Source organism: Chiloscyllium plagiosum, unplaced genomic scaffold (assembly GCF_037043375.1).
Source record: "Chiloscyllium plagiosum isolate Xiang-an unplaced genomic scaffold, Cpla_swu_hap1 HiC_scaffold_1, whole genome shotgun sequence".
NCBI classification, from domain to species: Eukaryota; Metazoa; Chordata; class Chondrichthyes; order Orectolobiformes; family Hemiscylliidae; genus Chiloscyllium; species Chiloscyllium plagiosum.
The window spans coordinates 90,999,021-91,015,693 of record NW_028270139.1 but is presented as its reverse complement, the minus strand read 5'-3'; the positions used below and the strand labels follow the sequence as shown (position 1 = coordinate 91,015,693).

General features: G+C 37.6%; 1 protein-coding gene across 6 annotated transcripts in view; it reads right to left on the bottom strand.

Annotated features, from left to right (window-relative positions):
• Positions 1–16,673, bottom strand: part of pde4d (phosphodiesterase 4D, cAMP-specific) — a 1,351,522-nt gene that overhangs the window by 623,084 nt on the left and 711,765 nt on the right. The window contains exon 1 of one of the 6 annotated variants that reach the window (XM_087988859.1): positions 14,943–16,226. The exons of the other annotated variants lie outside the window; for them this stretch is intronic. Coding sequence (XP_087844985.1) covers positions 14,943–14,995 — 53 coding nt within the window. The 5' untranslated portion in view covers positions 14,996–16,226. Of the gene's footprint in view, positions 1–14,942; positions 16,227–16,673 lie in introns of those variants that run through there. 6 annotated transcript variants of the gene reach the window in all.

The window sequence follows — 16,673 nt, the reverse complement described above, 5'->3', positions numbered from 1 at the left end:
GAGATAAGGTGGGGGGAGGGGAAATGAGGAAGCTGTTTAAATCTACATTCATCCCGTGTGGTTGGAGGGTTCCTTGGCGGAAGATGAGGCGTCATGTTGCCATGGTCTGGTGATGGAGGAGGCCAAGGACCTGCATGTCCTTGGCGGAGTGGGAGGGGGAATTAAAGTGTTCAGCCACAGGGCGGTTGGGTTGGTTGGTTGGTGCGGGTGTCCCAGAGGTCCTTGTAGAGGTGTAGGGGAGGGAGCTCCAGGATTTTGAGCCAGCAACAGTGAAGGTATGTTTCCAAGTCAGGACGGTTATTAATTCGGAGAGAGACTTGCAAGTGTGGTCGTGTTCTTAACTGTGCACAATTGAATTATTCTTTACTAAATATTAAAATGCTGCTTTATAAATGAATTATCTTTTTTTGGTTGCTATCTGGAATTATACTAATTTTCAAGTCTTAGAAAGGGTTGTGTTGGAAAATAGTTTAACAAGCACTGCCCCATTTGGTATTCTCCCTCCAGTTTGGATGCTGTAAAAATGGTAAATCTGACCACATGTTCCAAGTGGAGAACTACATTCAAGGCCAAAGTGAAGCAGATACTCAGTCTTGTCACCATACTGCCAGACCAATACTAAGAGTATGGAGTTAGAACTGACAGTTTTCTTGAAACGTTTGGTCTTGAATCATCATTCCCAATCATGGATGTTTGTTGTGAGAAACAGCCATTGAACATTTACAAATATGATCACTCTGCACTTTGGTAAGAATATGAGAAGCTACCTATGATTGAAAGTACAGGCACTCAGAAATTTGAAAAGTGATTGACACAGGAAATCTTTGCAACTCAACGAGCTATGTGGTTCTCGCTTATTTGCAATACAGAATGGACTGAAAAGGATAGGGCTGTCTGTCAGTTTCTTGTGCCACTGAATTCACTAAACATCTTACTGCAGAATGAGAGACAAAGCAAAGATGTGTACAGAAAAACTAGAAGACTGAAATATCGCGAGATCTTGAGATTGAGGAGAACAATGACAGATCAGGAGTGAAGGGCAACAACAGTGGTACCAGGTAGAGCAGTAAATAAATGGTACAAAGGCCAGAATGGTGACCATCTCCCAGTGTCAGCTTGTAAAGGAAAGCTGCTGACTGTATGACAATATTCATTTCCAAATCTAATGATGTTGGGCTAGATGCTGAATTAAACTGAGTTGCACAGTTGTACATGAACTGTTGTTCCTGTTACCATTTGCTGTGATGTGCAAAACAGCTCCAGGGGATTAGCACTGATCTAAAATTTCAATGTCACCATGATCAACATGGAGCTTTGAAAGCCACAGTGTACAGCAGGAATCCTGGATGAAGTGCATGCCACAGAAGCACTCACAATTGCAGCTATTATTAGCGTTTGAAGGAAACAGCTCAGATTGCCCAAAGAGACAACTGAATTGTGTCACCTTCCACAGAAAATGTATCACTGGAAATATTAAATATGACCATGTTTGAAGAGAAAAAGTTGGATCACGCGATATATTTGCAAAGCTAAAAACTGTAGCCAAAACAACCACATTTCTTCTTATATAAAAGCAAAATACTCGAAATCTGAAATAAAATCAGCAATTATTGGCAAACTCAAAGAAACAGAGTTTACATTTCAACTCAAAAAGACTCTTCTTGATGAAGAATACTGTTCTTTAAAGACAATCAGAGTGGACTCAGAACATTTGCACTGTTTCTCTTTCCACATATGCTACCACACTTGCTGAGATTTCCCTACAAATTATTTTATATTTTGATTTTTTTAATGTTACATTTTCAGGAAATGGGAAATGCTTCTGAGGTTGAATTAGTTTTCTTTCTGGGATGTGGGCAGCAGTGGCTGGGCCAATATTTATTGTCCATCCTTAAAAGTCCTGGAAAAGGCAGTCTTCTTGAACATTTGACCATACAATGAATGCAAGTTGGATGGACCAATGATAGACGAAGCAATTGAAGATGGCTGTTTCTAGGACATGACCCCTGAAAAAAATCATGCAGCTATGCTCTGAAGCTGAGACGAGTGACGTACAACAACCAGAACCATCTTCCTTTGTGCTAGGTATGACTCCAAACAGTGTCTTTCCCTGATTCCGACTGACTTCGGTTTTGTTAGGGCTCCTTAATGCCATACTGTCAGAGGAAGTTAGAAGGGAGGCTTACATTTAAATTGCTGCAGTCATCTCTGACAACACTACTCCAGGAATGGTTTTACACAAGAAAATTCCAACATACTGACCTAATGAAGGGAAGTTAGTATATGACCATCAGTATGGTACATGACACAAAGAGGTCTTAGAGTAAAAGTTAAGCCCATATTGCTGCTCTTAGCCCTCACAGTTGTGGAGATCACAGGTGGAAAGGTGGTGAATAACTAAGGCATTTTAAGCTATGCATAAGTTGCATATGGCCACCTTTAAAAATAAATACTGCTGCAAATGAAAATCCAAACAGTTTTATTCTCTTAATGCATGGTTTGTTTACTCATTTCATCCGAAGCATATATTTTCCAGGAATTTCCATAGTTATGGAGCAGAGAAATTGACAGTCTTGCTATCCAAATAATGGGCAGTGCTAGCTGGACCAGCATTTATTGCCCATCACTAAATGCTCAGCGGCAGTTAAGAGTTAACCATATTGCTGAGTCTGGAGTCGCATGTAGGCCTGATCAGGTAAGAATAGTGATTTCATTTCCTAAATGACAGTGTAGAACCAAATGGATTTGTCCCCATCAACCAATTCATCGTTTCCATAGACTCTTAATTCCAGATTTTCTTCACTGAATTCAAATTCCACCATCTGCCATGGCTCAATTTGAACTCGGATTCGCAGAACATGAGCCTGGGTCACGGATTAATAGTCTAGCAGTAATACCACTAGGCCATTGCTTCTCTTTTGTGCTTTTTCATGTTATCCTGCCAATTTTAATTCATATATTTTACAATGGAATGATTGGTTGAGAATGGAGTCTACATCTTGAGTGAAACTGAATGATTATTCCTAATAATCAGTTTAATCAGGCAACATTCCATGACAATAATATACGCACACCATTTGTATTAATAAAAGAAATTTTAGAAACCATTTCGTTGCTTCAAAATCACCTCCTGCTGCTGACTGTATAATCTGTCTTTTTCAGCTACAACCACTTATTTGGCAAGTTAGTAACACAATACAGTGGTTTTTCTTTATGTGGCAGGAATAAAGGCAGGGGAATGTGTGAAACCAGCTAGTTCAATTTATTGCTGAATTTATGAAACTAGAAGTTTAGAAGGGGAGTTTCCAACTTTCTCACAGAATGGCTATGACCATACAGAATCACTCTGGTTTTCTCATGAAATTCCTTTGAAACTATTTGTTTTTTGAGGCAATAATGAAACTGACTTTTTTTAACCTTTGAGGGACAGTGCCCTTTTAAACAGATTGCAGTTTCATTGAAAGATGTACCTGATTTTGCTGTCATGGGGCAGGTGACCCATTCTGATTGGTTACTGCATTGACAACCAAGTTAGAAATGGGTAAAAACAATGACTGCAGATGCTGATGAAGGGCTTTTGCCCGAAACGTCGATTTTGCTGCTCCTCGGATGCTGCCTGAACTGCTGTGCTCTTCCAGCACCACTAATCCAGAACCAAGTTAGAAATGGCTACCATGTGGTTACATCAACAGAAAGAGTAAATTAAAGAAACAACAACATTATTTTACCAGAACAGTTTACGTTTCCATGCATCAAAAAAAAATTCAGTTCTCAACATGTCCACATCAGGACCTAAGATTTTCAAACTATTAGATTAGATTCCCTAATTGTGGAAACTGGCCCTTCAGCCCAAACTGACCCTCCGAAGAGCAACCACCCAGACCCGTTTCCCTCTGACTAATGCACTTAACACTATCGGCAATTTACCACGGCCAATTCATCTGACCTGCACATCTTTGGACTGTGGGAGGAAACCCACGCAGACACAGGGAGAAGTGCAAACTCCACAGAGATAGTTTCCCGAGACTGGAATCGAACCTGGGACTCTGGTGCTGTAAGGCAGCAGTGCTAGCCACTGGGCCACTGTGCCACCCCATAATAGCTTATAACAGTTCGTACAATTGGTAACAGGTGACAAACTTAATTGAAAATGTCCAAAATTACTTGTGCATTTCTTAAGCCATAATTAGTTTTACACATTCATTAAGGCTGTTGGCAATCCACTGCTAGCTCTTGACAAACTGTCAATAAGTTCTTTTACACATTTGCATAAATCTTGTTCCATCATTAACAGATTTTTTTTACATGCAGTTTTTCTTGAAGCAACATACCAATCACCGCCCTTGATTTCTCCAGTGACTAAACAACATTCAATTGTATGGAAGATTCACGTTTATGACTTTAACTCCAGTTCCAGTAATGTTTCACAATGTTCTTTGCAGCGTGAAACTGACATGTGGAAGTCAAAACAAATCAACATTGGAATTGGGTTTTGAAAGAGGTGAATTTGAAGGAAGATGAGATTCAGGGTTTTAATGGACCAATTTGTAATGTGAGGCAAAGAACATATAAATATGTGAGAATTCTGGGGTTACCCTTTGACTGTTCAGAATTATCCACTGTCAGCAAAATTTGATGAAACACCAATGATGCAGACAAGTAAATATTTGAGTTATCAAATAAATACGCTGGAAGTTAAGGCAGAATCATTGTGATTATAGCACAAAAGAGGAACATTTATAATTGTTACATCAGCTTGCAAGCCATGGCTCAGGAGGAAAGCACCCTGGCCTCTTGAGTTATAACATTCCACACCAGAATGTGAACACAAAACCCCAGGCTGATACTCCGATACAGTATTATGTGATTGCTACACTGCTAAAGGTGCCAATTTGGAAAACAGATGTTAAACCAAGGGCCCGACTGCCTGTTGGTTGAACACAAAATATCAGATGGCACAGTTTTGAAACTATCAGATGGCACTGTTTTGAAATATAGCAGGGACATTCTCCTCAGCGTCCTGACCATTTTGCCATCAATCAAAATCACAAATTCACATTGCTATGGAAACTTGATGTGCACATGTTGGTTGTGGTGTCTCTTGCAACAGTGACTACACTGGAGAAGTACTTCATTATCCATAAAGCACTTTCCAGCAGTCCTGAAAGTTGCTTTACTCATTCAGAAAGAACCCATATTCAAGAATATCTTTTACAAACCCATGTCACAACGCAGTTAGTTGATTATATTTAAAATATGATTACGAGTGTAGTGTAGAGTAGGGAAGCACAGGAGCTTATTTGTGCACAGCTAGATTCTAAACACAATAATGAGATAACTGACCAGGTAATATTTCTTGGCCATGTTGTTTCAGTAGCAATTTTTTTTGGGGACCTGCTCTGCATCTGTAAACTTCATTTGCGAAAGAAGTCAAATTAAAAATATTGGAGGCTATTGGAAAGAATGTAAAGATGGGACTATGATAGATAAAGTGCTTAGCCCTGTTAATCATGTCAATTGAGGCATACATTTTGATCAGAATACCAGAGAAGCTTAAGACCATTAGGTAGAGAGACACAATTAGTCCATTAGTCTGCTCCACCATTCAATCATGGCTGATATATTTCTCAATCCCATTCTCCTGCCTTAACCCTTGATCCCCTTACTAATCAAGAACATATGTACCTCTGTCTTAAATTCACTCAATGATTTGGCCTTCTGAGCCTTCTGCAGCAATGCTTTCCACAAATTAACCACACTCTAGCTGAAAAAATTCCTCGCCAGCTCAGTTCTAAAGGGTCATCCCTTCACTCTGAGGCTGTGGCCCTCCGGTCCTCGTCTCTCCTGTTAGTGGGAACACCTTCTACTCTAATCAGGCATCTCAGTATTCTGTAAGTTTCAATCAGATCCCCCCTCGTCCTTCTAAACATCGAGTACAGATCCAGAGGCCTCAACTGCTGATCATATGACAAGCCCTTCATCTCTGGGATCATTCTTACGAACCTCCTCTGGAACCCCTCCAATGCCAACAAATCCTTCCTTAGATGCAGGACCTAAGACTGCTCACAATATTCCAAATGCAGTCTGCACATCTTCAAATAGTGCTGCAGGATCTTTTATATCCAACAAATAGGACAGCCTCGGCCTCAGTTTAACATCTCATCATCTCTCCAACCATTTCCCTATAAATGTAATTTCTTTTTTCTTTTGGCCTCCATTGCAAGTAAACAAATTGCCATTAACTGAGTTTGACCACTAGAAAATTACACTGCTGCCTCTTGAGAAGATCTCAATAGAATAGAATTTTAACTTTTAATTTTTTTACATACTAAGAAATAATGGAAGAATAAACACACATTTTGCAGAATCTGAGGTCAATCTGTAGATATCACAGTGACAGTTGATTTTGATATATTGGAAGGAAAGCTTGCGAGAAGATCACCAGTTGAGTCAGAACATTAACACAAACGCAACATGCTGCAGATTCATTTTCTCTCCTCATTTCCCACGCTGTACCTGGAAGGGGCAAATTGTGCCCTTTACTAGTGCTTGCCTCAGGTACATACAAAGAACATGGATGTCAGCAGTAGGAATTACTCGAAATAGGAATTTCCTTCTTGCTTCTCACTGACTCATTCCACTCATTGCAATGACAGGTTTCTTCAGCCACCAGTTTTGCGGGACTACGAAATCATTTATTTATTGGGTAAGGTCATAGTATGTAAGGGCAGAAAAGGTCTTTTTATGGCTATGGCTCTTCACAGCAATGGAACATGACAATATTCAAGCATCATTGCTGAGAACTTGTGCTCCAGAATTTGCTGAACCCACAGCCAACTTTCTCAGTACAATCACAACATTGGTCTTTACTCAGGAAAGTTGCCCAGTTATGTTCTATACATTAAAAGCAGATAAATCCAAACTTATTATTGTTCCATTATTAATCATTTATTCTGGTCATCACTAAAGTGATGTAAAGTGTTGTCAACAGTGCTATCAAGCATCACTGAGTTAGCAATAACCTGTTCAGTGATGTCTAGTCTGCCAGGGACATTTGGCTCCTGACCTTATTACAACTTTGGTTCAAAAATGGACAAAAGAAGTGAGGTGAGAGTGACTGTCCTTGATATCTGACATTTGATGAGTGTGGCAGCAAGAAGCCCAGCAAAACTGTTGGGGAGTCAATGGGAAAAAGGGAATAGATTTCTGTTGGTTGGATTCAAATCTGGCACAAAGGAAGTTGGCTGTGGTTGTTGGAGCACAGTCATCCAAACTTCAGGATATTAATGCAGGAGTTCCTTAGGATAGTGTCTTTGTTCCCAAACATCTTCACTCTTCATCAATGACCTTCCCTCCATCATAATGTCACAAGTGAGAATGTTCATTGATGATTGTACATTTTTCATTAGTAATCAAAACTCCTCAGATACTAAAGCAGTCCATGTTCAAATTCAGAAAGATCTGGATAACATTAAGACTTGGGTTCACAATTGACAAGTTACAATTACCCACACAAGTGCGAGACAATAACCATTTCCAACAAGACAGAATCTCACCATCACCCCTTGCCATTTAAAGGCATCACCATCATTCTACCTGTACTGTAAACATCCTGGGGCTTTATCACTAACTAGACCATCTTCACAAGCATCCATTCCCTCCCCCACCAATACACAGTTGCAGTTTGTGTATGATCTACAAGATGTACTTCAGTAATTCACCAAGACCCCTTCACACAGTACCTTCCATCTAGAAGGAGAAGGGCAACAGCTACATGGGAACACTACCGTCTTCAAATTCCCCTCCAAGCCACTCACTATCCTGACTTGGAAATATATTGTTGTACTTTGGTGTCACTGGGTTAAAATCCTAGAACCTCCTCCCTAATGGCGCTGTTGGTGCACCTACGTAAAACATACTGCAGCGGTTCAAGAAATCAGCTCAACACCCCAATCTTGAGGGTAATTAAGGGTGACCAATAAATACTGGCCCACCACTTCAAGTCTACATCCCCCAACAATTTTTTTTAGAAAAATAAAATTGATAAAAAAAAATTCCGAACACCTTCACTCATTTTTTCCCATGAGGGTGTACGTCACGGGAGAGGCAGTGGAAAAGTGTTAAGTTGATTCCATTCCTATTTTATCAACAATATTGCTTGAAGTACTCCAACAGGAAATCTGCAAATGGCTTTCATTTTGTAAAATGGCCTTACCACTGAAGTCTGCCAAGTGAGACGTGTAAATGCAATTGGGCTCTTTTTCAAATCACCGATGTTAAGCAATTTCCATCTAATTGCCAACCTTCAATAAAATTGGAATCAATGAATGTCTGAGAACTTCTCTTTCATTGGGTTTTGAGTGCTGTCAGTTTTAGCCTTGATATGTAATCCAACATTTACAAAAAGTTTATTCATCTTTCACTGCAAAATAAATTATCTCCTTATTGAATCAATCTACATATGTAAATTCTGAGTTCATTAGATTGTAAATAAGATTATGTAAATGTTAAGTGTATTGTAATTTCTGACTGGAGTATTTTCTTTTCTTTATTGAATTTTTTGATCAATTTTAAAATTCAACAAAATCATTGCATATAGCTTTTCCACTTCAAGAGCTTCTTTGTATTCTTTTTGTTGTAGTGAAACATGGTTGACATCCATGTAAAAACAAATGCAGTTATTACTAGTGTAATACTTCTGCAAGTAGACACATTAAGACAGACAATGGGCAATAAATGCACTTTCCAATTTCTCTCACATCACTAGGGGATGTGTCAAGAGATGTCAAACACAGTTCAGGGCAGTCAATTAAATTTAGACTGTTTTGCAGTTTCTCTCAAACATTTTTTTAATCTGACCAAAGGTAAATCCAGCTCACAGCTCCATAATTTCTACTCCATGTAGGAGAAGGAATGGGTCCTGAAACCATCCTGGGTGGGACGAGGATCAAACCTCTCATTGCTTACACCAATCTGATCCATATTAGCTCTTCAGTCATCTGGGCCACAAAGCAATTCGAGTTGCTGTGGAACATACATTTTTACATGCAGGTTATCATCAGGAGCTATGAACAGTGATGGTAGAGGCACTAATTTTCCTTCCATCATGTACCTGAACAGGAAATTCTCCTGCTATTGCAGTTTGTACACTGGAAGGACTTATAAGTTGATACTTAATCTCTTTGGTAGCAATTTGCAAGTACATTCCTGGATCATCAACTCCTGAAGTGGAACTTTAATTTGGTGCTTCTGGCTCAGTGTTAGGGATCATAGCCACAATGTCACAAGACCTTTTCAGCAAACCTTTACAGAATAGGAAATACTTAGTATGGTGCAAAACTGCTTTGTATGGCACTGTAGTTATATTATAAATGCAATCTGCATCCTATATTAGGACCTAATCATATGTTATAGTAAAATATGGGAAACTGTTTGGAGCAGGCAGTTTCTTTTCACTTAACAATCATTTAGACATGATTTATATTCACCGTTTAGCATGAGTGATACATGACCTTGCTATGACGTTGATGTTGAACCTGTGAAGTATCAAATACATTATTAGCATGTCACGAATACAGGCCTTGATGCATACCTTCAAACTCATGTGCTACTCTGGGAGAGCAGAGGACAGGAAAGAATTGGAAAAGAAACTTGATAGTAAATAAGCAAATAAGAAAGGTTTCTATACAATGACACCACAGTATTCTACAGGAAGTACTTAGTAAACTGCATTTTAGGTTTGTTGGTATGTGAAAATTACCACCACAAATGTATCACATAAAAAGTGAGTATATGTCAACATGCATTTTATTTGACTGTTGGAATTTCAGGGTAGAAGATTGAAGATTGAAGATTGCACTTGTCAGGCTGTCATCCTTACAGCAATACTTTGGCTGTTTCATCACATTTGTACATAGAACGCTTCCTAAAACTTGTTTATGGGAATGCCATGGATGATTTGACACTACATTTCCATGCCCAGAGTTTGAAGCTTGTTGGATACTGAGCTGGTTAAACAAGGGAAGACTGATGCTAACCTGCCAACCACAGAGAATATTGATCAAAGAAAGGAGGCACTAAGCTGGTTCTGACTGGTTTTGGCAAGTGCAAAGTGATTTTGAAAGCTTTGGGACTGGCTGCTGTAATTTTGCTCTCTCAGTTTTACATCCAGTTAAAGCAATGTTGAATGTTCTGGGGAAAAAAATCCCAGTCTGTAAGAGATAAGTGATTAATTCTGGAAGTCTACTGAAGCTGTTCGCATTCACTGATGACTATTAGACATATAGTTGTGGCTCTGAACAACTCATTATTCAAGGATTGCCTGAAAATTTGGCATCCATAATTTGAAATTATTTAATTGTATTGGCAAATTAGAATGATTTTAATTTCTTTATAACTTATCCCTCAACTGTTTCTGTCAGTCTGTCTCTGTACAATCGGTTACGATCTAAGAAAATAGGTTTAAATCATAAAAAGTAATCAAATTACCTTGTTACTTAGCCATGTCTGGCCAAAGTTACAGCACTAATAATAAATTAATTTTTCTTGAAATTATAAACTTGGTGTCCAAGTACTGTTATTTGTAGAGTCTGGTTAGAAATACATGGGCAACATTTGAGGGTCTTTGAATATTTTAATGTACTTGTGTTGCAAATCCAGCATTATTAAGACTGATTTAGTTTGGCTTGCTATCACTGGTCATAACACAAGTGACTCATGATCCAAAATTAGAAATATATCGCTGTTCCTTCAGTGTTACTAGGTCCAAATCATGGAACCCCCTTCCTAAGGCATTGTTGGTCCTCCTACATCAAATGGACTGTAATGGATCAAGAAGGCAATTTAGCATTACCTCTCAAGGGCAACGAGGCATGGGAAATAAATGCTGGCCCAGCCAGCAACACTCACATCCCATGAATGATTTTTTAAAAATTAGACTGCCAAGAAGAGAAACAAGTCAAATTCACTGAAAAAGTACTCTTTCTGAGTCTTCAAAAAGGCTTGAGAGATAACTCATATGTTTTATTTTGTTAGGTTTGTGCAGAAACACTACTTAAGACCAAGCCTGGCAATAAAGCAAAATGGAATTGTTGTCCTATGTTTTGAAGCTTACTGCAGTCCTCAGAAGGGAGTCGTGTTTGTGCCTGTCGGTTAATTTTAAAGACCTCTCAACATTACTCACTGTAGTTGTAAGCTTATCAGATGACTAAACAAACAGTAATTTTGAATAGCTTCAAGCCAAACATGCTGCTGTTTGGGTAACCTGAAAGATTTTACATTTCTGACCCGGTTAGGGTTTGCTAACAAGAAGGTGAAGGTGAAACAGAGACGGGAAATTTAAACACAGTAGAAGTGTGAGGATATGGATAGGAGTATTGATGGTTGAATTGTATACGTCCAACTGTCTGAACATTTACTTCAAATACATCATTTGGATTCAAGGTTTTCTAATTCCCAGACAAAAATACACCTCAATAACAAACTGAACTTAGTTAATAAAATGTTTTGTTGTTTCAAGCAACCATCTCCTGAATGAGAATTCTTGAGATATATATATAGGATAAAAGCAGTGTAACACTTGAAAAAAAACAGCACAGAGAAGGTTAAAACCTCAAATGTTTAAACAGCTGCTCGAGATATTTCATGGTATTTTGTTTCAATGTCAACACTAAAAGAGATTACCTCAAAATTCACAATATTCCTTAAACCCCATCAGACTGGATTACATATAGACACATTGCGACAACAGATATAAAACAAGCATCACTAGACACCATCATTTCAACATTTTTTATTGATTAATAATGCAACATCTACCTGCCTTCCTTATTAAGATCACTTTTTTTTAAACTGGAGAAATAACAAAGCACAGGTGAAGTTGAGGATTATTCTTTGTTGACCCTAAAACATATTTTTCTTAATCCTCTCTGAATAAAGGCCATACATAAGTTTTAGACAGTATTAACTGTCTTTCCATTATAATTACATACTATTTGTCTTCCGGCATAACTAAAAACAATGTGTCTCCGACCGGTGCACTTGGCAAATACCCATGTTAAAAAACATCTTGTACCTTTCTGTATCCAATTATAAATAATTCTAGGTAATTGTAATACCAAATAAAAAAAATTCAACCTTTATAGATTCTAAATTTTGACTATTCATTCACTATTTTAAATGAATTTGCTAATGTGTAATATCAGGGATTGTAGAAAAAATGTGGAAATGCATTAAAAGAAGAAAGAATGCAGTAGTTAGCACTGCTGCCTTCCAGCGCCAGGGTGTCAGGTGACTGTCTGTGTGGAGTTTGCACATTGTCCCTGTGTCTGTGTGGGTTTCCTCTAGGTGCTCCAGTTTCCTCCCATAATCCAAAAGATGTGCAGGTAAGGTGAATTGGCTGTGTTAAATTGCCCATAGTGTTCAGGGATGTGTAAGTTAGGTACATTAGTCAGGGATAAATATAGGATAATAGGGTAGGGAAATAGGAGTGGGTCAGTTACTCTTCGGAGGGTCGGTGTGAATTTGTTAGGTCAAAGGTCCTGTTTCTAAAATATAGGGATTCTATTAAATTCTCAGATTTGATGGGTTTTTTTTGCACTAAAGTAATCTTTTGGCATTTCATAAAGTTCAGAAAATCCCAATTCAAACTATTGATTAAAATGCTTACTGAATGGTGCAGTGGTTTGGCACTGTGCGCTTTCACCTCTGGTAGCTGATTCTGAATCTATCTTAAACCAATTGGTCCTATGCAGTAATGACATAAGTGCTTATTGAACTGATACAAGAAACATTTGGTAGTTAAAACTGAATGACTAAGAAATCTTCCAAACTCATCATTCCTTCCCCTCTCATTTGCCTATTCTAGTTTATTATTTTGAGAAACAATAGGTTAGCTTATATCAGCTGATCTGGCACTTTATGCAGCACATATTCAAGTGTTTTTTTTGTGTTGGAGGAGGCAAAAATTAGCACAATTAAATAATAGCCATCCCAATTCAAATGTCACATATTTTAAAACAACTTCTTCAAACATTACACCGTTCATAAGACGTAAGTTGCAGCACAATTCCTTTCTTACTTCCCTCATTTTCTATTCTCAAAAAAACCCAGAGAAAATAGTGTCACTTTACAGTAATTGTGTTGTACCCTAATAAATGGCAATAAAATAAATGGACAGATGGTAAAGTTCTTCCATTCAATAACTAATAATTTTCACTTCTGTAAGGAATGAAAGGTCTGACTTCAATGTATGAATGAAAATGGCAATAGATTTTATTATTCATTGGCAGAACATATTCAAGTTGAGGGGTTACAGGTGAACTGTTGAAACAATCCATGAATAAAATCATTATGTGCTCAATGAGCTGAGGTCAGAATTTCATGTAACTATGGTCCTAACCTGGTCAATTTCGTTTCCATTGAAAAAATAATCTATTCACTCAAAGGGGTGGAACAGTATTTTCCTATGGAGGTATCTATGACCAATCATCACATGTAAGTTAATGTTTTTCAGATGACTTAAAATCCAAACAGAGCTAGGTTAACTGCATACAAGCAAACTGTTTCTGTTCTGATTCCATGCTGAGAAATCATCACCAAACTCATAAAATATGTCTCAATATATGTGATTAACTTTAGCATCCCTGTTTTGCTGCTCCCTTTGGTTTAAATTGTCAGCTATACTGACATTATTGGAGAAATTGGGTCGACTAACTCGTGAGCTCAAAAAATAAGCAAACCAAGTTAATCTACAATGGAAGCATCAACCTCACTGAGACTCAGATAACAATTATCAACACTATGCTCGTTCTGTTCTATCCTCGACAAAATCACATGCATGAGAATATTACAACCAAACAGTAGGAATACAAAAGAGAGCAGGAGTTTTAAAGTTAGAATTTATTTTAAATTAGTTCAATTCTGAAAAGCAAAACTGCTGCTTTTCATTGTTCCCAATTTTGCTTTTTCTCCACTTTCGAGTTGTATGTCATTACTGGTAGTTCAGTTTCTACATTACATATTTAGCGTTCATAACATTTTATTTTAAATGAACTGCATGAAAACTAACAAGTAATTTAACAAGTAGATCATTGATGAAAGGTAATGCACAGGTTCAGACTGGTTTTCAAACCACTCAGGTCAAGTTCTGACAAGTTCCTGTTTCCTCATACCAGAGGGAGAACTAACCTCCCTGCTCTTAAGTGAATGTATATTTTGCATTTCTCCCATTTCAAATAAGTCAAAGTCAACTTACTAAGTATATGATACATAGTCTAAATGTGAAAATATTTAGGCCCACAAATCTTTCCTTCAATAAAGATTAAAACTAATTCTTGCATCATGTTGCGCCGTTGTTACATTTTGAACTTTTAGCTAAGGATATGATATATTGCTATAATTACAGGATATATGAAAGTCCATTTTTAAAAAATCTAACTAGTAAAGCATGTTCCTCACTCTGTACACATTTATAAGGAGTAATGGGATTTTTCATGAGTTTAAATTACGTGGAATAAAGCTAATTCCTTGACTTCGTAGCAACATTCTGAAGAACCTCATCTTTGTCCTGATCTTACCTTTTTATTCAAATCAGTGAGATTTTTCGAAGAAGAATTAAGATTATAAACATCTTACATAACAATTATGTTTAAGAGACATCACATTTTCCTGCAGCTGTGTTTTTATAATGATCATATTCAGTTTCCTATAAAATATACCAAGGTTAAAGACAACATAAAGCATCAGTACACAAATCTCCGAGTGCTCTGCTCAATGTAGAAGCACACATCTATTGAATGATAAATCAGTGTGCTGTATCTGATTCACAGCTGTACTAATAACAATTAAGATGCTACACAATTTCACATATCTGAATGAGAAACACGTGCACTGCAAATATATTTTCATCAAATTTTATCTGTTACTTCTGCAACTGAACTTACCATATCCACGAATGCCTCCTGAAGGGGAAATTATTCACATGCATCATTTCCATGAATCTTCATTTACAGGAATTCATCAAATCCAATAAATTGAAGTTGTGCATGTACTTTAACACAAAATCAGCTTCTGATTGCAATCAAATAGATCCTTCCTGTTAATCTTGACCATAATGTACGGAGGGTCACTTTTGTACATCTGCAGTCATTGGCTTGTTCATGTAAAATAGAAACAGTTTAAAACCAGACTGTAGTTTGAAACACCTGTGCTGTCATTGTTCTGCTTATGACAATTTTTGGAGCCAAACACTTGAAAAAATCGGATAAGCACCTGCTTTTAGTGAAGACAGACAACTAAAACAGCACTTAGGATCAGGAGCAAAGAAAAAAAGCAGAAAGCAGCATTCCAACAGAAAATACATCTTCCAGCATTATGTAAAATTTCTACAGTAGAAGAGGCTGAGGCAACTCTGCAGAACACTTTTAATTGTCATTAAAGGAAGGTGTGTAGTTACTTTCTTTTTCTTCGTATTCTTTCAGTAAACCTTTCAGCTTTCTTGCACCACACGTTCATCTTAGAACTGACAGAAACCAAATGCTTTCTCATTGAGTTTTCCTCCCGGGATGATGATGATGTTGATATATCACTCACAATATTCCACTGCTACTAATTTAACTTTGCAATAATAGTTAAAAGAGCATGGATTCAGTCATCTGTAGCAAGGCACTGAGCACTTATTGCTCCAAGCCCCAGGGTGATGGCTTACTACCATAAACGGCATTTTTGGCATTGTCGCCTCATTTTGAAATTTTTTCTTGTATTGCCTATATTTCTGACAGAAATTTATTGAAACAATGTGCACCTCTATGCTTCAAAACAAGTAAGTTGCTGGTTAATCCATGCAGCCTGTGTGAATTTGTCATAAAAGTAAATAACAATAACCAGGAGGATGTCAGTAATAATACGAAGGAAGGTGAAGAGGAATGCTCTAAATCCGAATGTCATCTAAGAACCTCTTCCCTACCGTCCGTGTTCCTTTTTCTCCAATCCAGTTCACCAACAGTTGTCATTACTGTTCTCTCATTGTAAATGGGTTCATCTGCTTCAAGTCTGCATTCTCCAAACCCCCTTGCATTTCTCTAAAGGTGGAACAAGAGGAAAGGCTCTCATTCAACAGAAAAGAGTCCTGAAAATGTAGTATGTGGGTTCAGTCATCTCTAGAGTGTCTGACATACAGCGCTGAAAGGTTCAGCACATTCTCGGTTCCTCGGTTACTTTACTCTGCTGCAGAACCAGCTTCAATCTTGTGAGAATGCTGCTGCACAGGGGATGTGCTGTCGTCAAGGGGTTCCTTTAGGTAGGTTCCCTGTTCAACAAATGTATTCAAATGACTTGTTTTCAGTCATCATCACAGGAAATGTACATATTAATGTATTTGCAGTTTGTTGTAAAAGAAATTATTTCAATGTTTGTTAATCTCAATTTAAAACAGACTAATTTTATTAAAAATTGGTGCCCTTTAAAATACCCTAAAGGACCCCCTGACAGCATAGTTAATGCCTTTTTAGGACAAGTGGGAAGTAGTAAACAATGAACTGAACAGTTATAGGATAGAAGCTTCAAAAGACAAATTAAAAAAAACAATATGCATTTAAATTGGGGACTTTTTGTTTTGAGGAAATGTTTGAAATTAAGTAGATCACTGAACAAGTGATCATGATTCACTATTTCAT